Raw genomic sequence first — 8063 nt, 5'->3', positions numbered from 1 at the left:
TATAGGGTAATATACAGTCATTATCACCCTACTGTCACACTATCTGGGTTTGTTTAGTATCCCTTACGAAATAAATGAATGCATATAAGTTGTTCATAAATTACATAGTATGTAATTGGTGCTTCCAGTTTAAAAAACACTTTTCTGCTTGCCGCCGCGGTGAGTCTGGCAACCCTGGTCCTCCTGGCGCCTCCGGTGCTCCCGGAGCTCCTGGTCCCATGGGTCCATCCGGAAAGAATGGTGATCGTGGAGAGGCTGTACGTTTTTATATCCCAGAATTGTTTCTGAAAAATTTACCAGAATGTTTTTTTTATTTTATTTTTTTATGAATAAATACACGTAATGCATCCATACCAAAATTACAGGTTTTATTATTATTTTGAATGATTTTATTTCATTCTCATTTTAAATTTAGTTACAGTTTTAGTACTTTTGGTTAATTTGAGTTATTTTATTACTTTAACTTAATCTGAATGGAAATTAGATATTTTATCATAGGTCAAGTAATGAAAATGTTTTTATGGTTTTAGTTTTAGCTACGATTATAACGCCGCACTGTAACACTAAAAACGTTTTATGACATATTGATATATTATCCTGAATTATCTCATGCTATGATTGTGGATGTTCAACATTGTTCTTTTTAGGGATGCACGATGATATCGGCACAACATCGGTATCGGTCGATAAAAGCTTTAAATGACCATCATCGGCATCGGCCGATATGATCATTTCTGCCAATGAGCCTTGCCGATAGGGTGGCGTGTTTCCTATGTGCACGTGAGGACTGTGCATGAGGGCCAGCAACTTAACATGTGGAGGCATTTGGAGCATGGGCCTCAGTTAGGGTTGAGATGTGCTGGGGACAGAGACGCATTTGCAAGTGCATTTTCAGAAGTGCTGGGTACAATGACGCAGTAATTTTTTTTCTCTTTCGTGCAGGTCATGTTTTGAAAGACGATGTCCTGTAGCTTACTAATGTAAATTCTTCAAGCTACTATGCTCTCCACAGAGCATAAAATATTCATTTTATTTTATTTTATTTTTCGTGTTCGCATTTATGAGGAAAAACAGTGACAGTTCTCGGTTACGGACATGAGCGCTCTGAAAGCGGCACTAAAAGAGACTGCTTTAAAACTTCCACAGAGACCTCAAACAGAAAGCACAAAGCCTTTCTAAGTGAATTTCGTTTTGTATTAATTGTATCTTAATTTTAATCAATGTTTCATCAACCAATAGGCTTTATGCCCAGCTCCACTACTTCCTGAACTTCAGCCAGCTCCTTTGTTTCCTGTCTGCCATTATTGGACAAACTGATTAATCCAGGTGTGGCACACCTGGATTAATCAGTTTGTCCAATAATGGCAGACAGGAAACAAAGGAGCTGGCTGAAGTTCAGGAAGTAGTGGAGCTGGGCATAAAGCCTATTGCCTGGATTTAATAAATAATAAGTAAAGCAGATAATAGATATCACGACACGGAGGCGCCCGCGATTGAACTGGAGCTAGTCTCATAAATGAAATGAAACTCAGCATAGCCTACTTGCCTCACAGACCTGAGAAATATATCTATTATCTACAGAACGCTTGAAATCATATTTTTAAACAGCACAATTCAAAACGAAAGAAAACTATGTAATCCGAAATGTGCATTTCTCTCTGGCGCGTTTACTACTGCGAAGATCGCGAGTCATCGTCAACTTCATCTTTGCAGCCGACACAGAAAACACTTGTTTATTAATAAACAATTAAAATATTTCCTTGCTATATTTGACATATTCATAATCATTACTTTTGCGGTTCGTTGTGACAGCTTTTAGTTGCTTTATTGGCAGCGCCACCCTTACATGTTACATGAACGGGTCACCACTGCATCAGCACCGAAAACAGGGGAGCATTTGGTAGACCTGTTCAAGTAGAAGATTTATTCCTGTTCAAGTAGAATAACATTTATTTTTATTTATTTTGCTCCTAAGGACTGAAGTTTGAAGTCTGAACTTAAAAATAAAATGTGGCACTGGCATATCATTTATTCTCCAAGTGAAATAATTTGCCTATTTTTCAGGGGTGAATGTCTTTCTACATTTGTAAAATTATACATTTATGGTAGAATCAAATGTTGTTTTGTTTGTCTTGTGTATTGCCTTATCTACAACACATGAGTGTAATACGGCAAAGGTAGTACAGGAGAGAGACTTGGATTTCTCTTCAGTAAAATTAAAGTGTAAATATATCAGGGGGAAAATGTGTATATATATCGGTATCAGCATCGGACAAAATTAGTTTGAAAATATCGGCATATCGAATATCGGCCAAAATGCAATATCGTGCATCCCTAGTTCTTTTCTTTCTTTCTTTCTTTCTCTTCCTTCCAGGGTCCTGCTGGTTCTGCTGGTCCGTCCGGTCCTGCTGGTGCTCGTGGTGCCCTGGTACGAATATCTCATTTGTATCAGTTATTCATCTTGTAGTTATTCATCTTGTAGTCTGATCATTGTCATCTCTCTTCATGCAGGGTCCAGCTGGTCCACGTGGAGACAAGGGTGAGGCTGGCGAGGCTGGAGATAGAGGCATGAAGGGACACCGTGGCTTCTCTGGAATGGCTGGAGTTCCTGGACCTCCTGTAAGTGAGCATAATGTCACAGTTACACACTGAATCTGAACCGCTGAATCCACTCGAAGTGAAAACTGCCCCTTTCTGAATGTTTTTAGGGATCTCCTGGTGACCAAGGACCTGCCGGACCCTCTGGCCCTGCTGGACCTCGTGTAAGTAGCACATCACATATCATGGGTTTTATATGACCTCACTTAAATAGTCAAAAAAAAATTTTTTATAACGCTTTATACAATAAAAAATTAATCAATTATGAAATTACTTTAATTACAAGCTCTACAGAAGACATTATTGTCAGTTATTATCCAGTTCAGTTCAGTTCCAGTTTTGTTCTCATCTCGTAGTGCATTACATATTTCTAAATATTAAAGACAAAAGTGACATTGATGGTAGTAGAGAAAAAAAAAACATTTCCTTTCTTTTGCTTATACTGCATGATATAAAGACATGAAATTCTGTCATTGTTTATTTACTTTAATGTAGTTACAATCTCATATGACTTACCTTCTTATGTTGAAGACTAAATTAGATGTTTGGCAGAATCAGAGTTGCCATATCCCAAACCAAACAGTTTAAATGTAGCCCGATTCCATGGGAAAACCGCAAACTTGGCAACCCTGGGTAGAATGTCCTCGCTGCTCTTTTCCATACGACAATAGCAGTTGACAGGCTGAATCTGAATGATAGTTTGGTGTGTTTTGCTCTGAAAACATTGCTCTGAAATTCACTTAAATCTGTTTTTCCTGCAAGGATCTTACTGGGTGGACCCCAACCAGGGCTCTCCTCTGGACGCCATTAAGGTCTTCTGCAACATGGAGACTGGCGAGACCTGCGTCAGCCCATCTCAGACCACCATCCCCATGAAGAACTGGTACACTAGCAAGAACATCAGAGAGAAGCATGTTTGGTTCGGAGAGTCCATGCCTAATGGCTTCCAGGTACGTCAAGGCCTTATACTAGGATATACAGAGATACATAGACTGTGAAAAGACCAGAAACTACAAAAAAGATTTAGCTGATCATTTATAAAATGCATTACGTTGTTTAAAATATATTTTATATTTCAAATACGAAACAGTGGAAAAAAAAAAAAAAATCGAAAATTTTGATTACTTACAAATTTAATTAATGGTCTTGAAATACTGCAGAATTGAAAGTATTTCTTTCATTTTATAAAATATATTACATTTTACATTAAAAATACATTTTAAAAGATGTTTATGTGCGCATATATACATAACAGATTGTTATTTTCTTTTGGATCAAAGGTCTGAAACCTGTTCCAGCAAACCATAAATAACAAAATAAACAAATAAATAGTTTTAGGATTTTTAATGGAAAGTTTTGTGAATTAATTTTATTAATTTTGATTAGTTACAAATTTGATCATTTGCTTAAATAGGTCAGAATTTGAAATATTTTATCTTATTACTTCAAATTAAAGAAAGATTTCAGATTCTGCACTATTTCTAAGACATGAATCAAATAATCACATTTTTGACATTGACATTTTGCACAAAAGCTAAGATTTTCTAGCTTCCACTCAAGCTCAAGATGCTCTCTAGAACCAAACAGAAGCATATTCATTAGTGGTCTCAGAATACATCATGGTCTTCGCTGATGAATACAGGAAGTAATTTGGTGTCCTCTATGTAGTTCCAGTATGGCAGCGATGGCTCTGATCCAGAGGATGTTTACATCCAGCTGACCTTCATGCGCCTGATGTCCAACGAGGCTTCTCAGAACATCTCCTACCACTACAAGAACAGCATCGCCTACATGGACGAGGCCACGGGCAACCTGAAGAAGGCTCTGCTCCTGCAGGGCTCCAACGACATCGAGATCAGAGCCGAGGGCAACAGCCGCTTTACATACAGAGTCAGCGAGGATGGCTGCACGGTGAGCACACCACCATCTCTGCCATTGCTTTTTCTTTTGCCCCCATATTTGTGTTTCTTTGCTTCCTCATAATGTTACTCAAACAGAGCACTGCAGAGATGACGTGTTTTTGTAGTCCAGCCTATAAGTTTGCATCACCCTGGTTCCCTCGACAAAAAGCCAGTAGGATTATTGCCGAAAATAACGATCAAAATAAACTTAATTTTATGAATTTTGATGCCTAAACACAATCCGAAGTAAAAAGCTAAATGTAGGATTTAAATGAACTGCACCACAGTTAAGATTTCGACAACTCTCAGTCTTAAAAAAAAAAAAAAAAAGAAACAATTTCTCTGAAAGATTGAGTTTGCAATAGAGAATAGTTTGCAAGCGTGCGGTTACAAACACTATGAGGCTAGATGAATTTATGTGTTCGGCTGATGATGTTTAATGTCTACTTGTTAGACAAGTAAAAGAATTGTGCTTGTGAAAAGAAAAGAGCTTGTGTTCACCACAGACCTTATTTCAGGTATTTAGCCAAAAACCCACTGACTTCAGGACGATTGCGTGCTAAACTACACAAATACGTCATCCCTGCAGCATTCTATCTTATCATAATTCATTTGTCCTTTTTTGTTTGTTTGTTTTCCACAGTCACACACTGGCACATGGGGCAAGACAGTCATTGACTATAAGACAACGAAAACATCTCGTCTGCCAATCATTGATATCGCTCCTATGGACATTGGTGCTCCCGATCAGGAATTCGGTGTAGAAGTTGGCCCATTCTGCTTCTTGTAAAAAGAAAAATCTGGACATGACTTTGCTGGTTTTTTTCTAGCAGTCATCTTCAAATCTTTTCCTGTTCATTAAAAAAAACTCTAATTCGGCTGCAATCGAAACATTCTTAAAAACAAAATCGAGGACCGCTACATTAGCCTGTATCACCATCATGGACACTTCATGAGAATCCTTTGCGTCAGCTGACAACAAGAAAATAATATATACTTGTAAAACGCCCCGCCCCCTGGAGTCCACAGGAAAACTACCACCTGGTGACTTTTTTTGACCACTGCAAAAGGACAATGAAAAACAAGCAAATGCTAATGTACCATTCTCTGGTGTTGAATAAATATGACAAACGACAGCCAAGTGTCTTGTTCCTTCTAACTGAAAGTAAAGCATCACACAGGGAACAGATTTAGGTCAATGGTATGACGTCATCTTGATATAACGGCTACCTCAGGACAAAAAAGTGCATGGAGATTTTGGAGGAAACGAGGGCAGTTTTTTTTATTCAACCGAAGTGAACGATTAGTAACAGGAATGAAAAGGTGCTACTTCCTCTCCAGGTCCTGTCTGTGGTGTGTTTGTATCTGAGAGAAAACAAACCTTTTTGGTGCTAAATGTCAACAGAATGTCTTGATGTCAATGTGATGCAATTGCTCTTATCAAAGTGTCAGCGGATGAGGAGAATAAAACAGCAGGATAGGTCGGTTACTGTAGATTTGCACTTAATCTGATACGGGTTAAGTGGATGGACTGATTGCCAGTTCGTCTCATTTCCATTTCCCCTTCCTGAAGTTTCTAGAGAAGTCTTATTTTTGTCTGTACGTGCCGCTCCCCCCGTTTCCTGATTTTATTTCTACTTTCAAAATGCAATGCACATCTTTTTTTCTATTTTATTTTTGTTTTAGTTTGTTTGATTTGTTTTCAGTGAAAGGTTTCTTTATAAAAATTTAAATGAGGCGGCAAAAATAAAAGTGCACGGAAGAAATAAACCCTCCAATGGTTCCAATAAAGGACCTGTACTTATTTTGTACATGTATAGTATTTCAAGATGTTTTTAATTATTTTGGATGTTGAAATAAAGCATGTTTATGTGGTCAACTGGATGCTGGATATGTTATCTTCTTGCCATGGCCTCGGTGCCTTTCTCTAAGCATGAATTAAACAAACTACGATGCTTTCACTCAACTACCTTAATTTCTACTTTATTTCCAGGGGTTGTGCTTGGGTTGCATGTTGATAATGGGTAGGGAACTGTCATATTTCTGAAAAAAATTAAATGTTTTCCTGTTCATAGTTAAAAGTAAAAATGACCAAATTAATTGGCAATCAAAATATTATTGCATTTGTACACCTCTCTTTTTAAACAAAAGTACAGTAGTTCTTCAGTGTACATTTTAATACAAGAGTGAGGCCCCTTACCACTCTTCCATTACAGTCTGGCAAACAAATGTTGGGTACTATTGGCCCTTGTCAAACCAAAAATTAACTTTTCCACTCCTGCTCACCTACATCATAACTGAACTCAACACAAGGTGTATCAAATATTTTAAACAGCGACACAACATGTTGTAAGTGTGATTCTCGCATCAATGTATAACTTTAAAGAGCTTATTGAAAAAGTTTTGTGAAGAGTCGTCTGATCCATCCTCGAGTAACAACGAGAGTAAATGAAGATGGCTATGTTCATTCTTACATCCAACTAGCCTGGAAATCCAGACCTAAATCTGAAAGATTAACGGTCTGGCATCGACGAATGAAAATCGGCCAGCTCGAGGGACGGCACCAAGCATGCATTTGAAAATCTCACTGCATGCAACTGGGCTATTGGATAACACTACGGCCAATCCCAACAAGCCCCATACGCTTAGCTACCAGCGGAGCTAACTGGTAGATTAGTCTCTTACCGTATCCGGTCGGCAAAACAGCAAAAATGTCCTTCTTGCAAAGGAAGGATTCGAGCGCCGTCTTCTGTTCCTCTTTTAGATAAAAAGCCAAGTCTAAATCGTTCATTGTAGCGGCCAAAGCCGTTTCAGACAACTGGTGTTCATCCATAGCCATCTTGCAATGTTTACTAATGACTTAGACGTCACAGCGCTGTCGTCATCTCGCCTCTGGCCCGCCTATATCAGATAACCCGATGTGATTGGTGCAGCTCGGATACAAGGGCATATTTAATGAGCATCATTACTCGACACCAGAGTAACTCGCTGAGCAAATTCAACTTGTGCTCTCTGGAGAACTCTGGATTTCCAGGGTAACATCCAACAACGAAACACCTCAATCGCTTTAGAAGACATTCTTGTGAAGCAGAGCGGTCAACACCTCCTTTTACGGTGCCCGTCTCCCTTCGGTGCCCTCAGGGGACCGTTCTGCCAACCCTGCCACCTCCGGTGCTTCAGGGCGCAGCGGTCTCCGGCGAGCACATATCTCAAGGACCACCCAGAAACGTAGTGGCCTCGGGATGCCTGCCCCCTCTGAGGAGGGTTTCAGAGCAGTCTGTTCAGTCGTTCCCTGCCGGTCCACCATTACAGGGCGACGGACCGACTACTCAACAACAACAAAATCCAGAAACCAGTCTCGAGAGACTGGTACCTCTAGTAGAATTTTTGACAGCGTGGAAGCTACTGCCAAATGTTTCACGTTGGGTCCTGCAGACCGTAGAAAAAGGGTATCAAATACAGTTTGGGTCTCGCCCACCTCGGTTTATGGGGGTCCTGGTGTAAAACCGATCAACTGTTTGTGTTTGTGTCCTGGCGTAAAACCGATCAACTGCAATCTCGACG

The 8063-nt window shown here is 39.4% G+C and overlaps 1 protein-coding gene across 2 annotated transcripts; it reads left to right on the top strand.

Annotated features, from left to right (window-relative positions):
- Nucleotides 1-6465, top strand: LOC311090071 (collagen alpha-1(II) chain-like). Of its 2 annotated transcripts, XR_014607826.1 has the most exons (6): nt 1-257; nt 2375-2428; nt 2512-2619; nt 2709-2762; nt 3361-3548; nt 4267-4406. XR_014607826.1 is itself a non-coding variant. In XM_084125173.1 (5 exons), exons 3-5 carry the CDS (start codon nt 3423-3425, stop codon nt 5287-5289), a joined length of 516 nt encoding a protein of 171 aa, XP_083981299.1. In that variant the 5' UTR covers nt 2530-2619; nt 2709-2762; nt 3361-3422; the 3' UTR covers nt 5290-6465. The 2 variants fall into 2 exon arrangements, 1 of the variants encoding a protein (XP_083981299.1); XM_084125173.1 differs by lacking the exons at nt 1-257; nt 2375-2428 and adding an exon at nt 5143-6465 and having other exon boundaries at nt 2530-2619; nt 4267-4509.
- Nucleotides 6466-8063: the final 1598 nt, after the last annotated feature.

Source organism: Abramis brama, assembly GCF_963993115.1.
Source record: "Abramis brama genome assembly, chromosome: 9".
In the NCBI taxonomy this organism is placed as follows: Eukaryota; Metazoa; Chordata; class Actinopteri; order Cypriniformes; family Leuciscidae; genus Abramis; species Abramis brama.
This window is presented reverse-complemented; position numbering and strand designations above follow the sequence as displayed.

Coding starts and splice junctions, on each gene's coding strand:
- LOC311090071 (XM_084125173.1), top strand. CDS start 3,423: ATGGAGACTGGCGAGACCTGCGTCAGCCCATCTCAGACCACCATCCCC. Junction 3,549..4,266: donor CCATGCCTAATGGCTTCCAG/GTACGTCAAGGC, acceptor TCCTCTATGTAG/TTCCAGTATGGCAGCGATGG. Junction 4,510..5,142: donor TCAGCGAGGATGGCTGCACG/GTGAGCACACCA, acceptor TGTTTTCCACAG/TCACACACTGGCACATGGGG.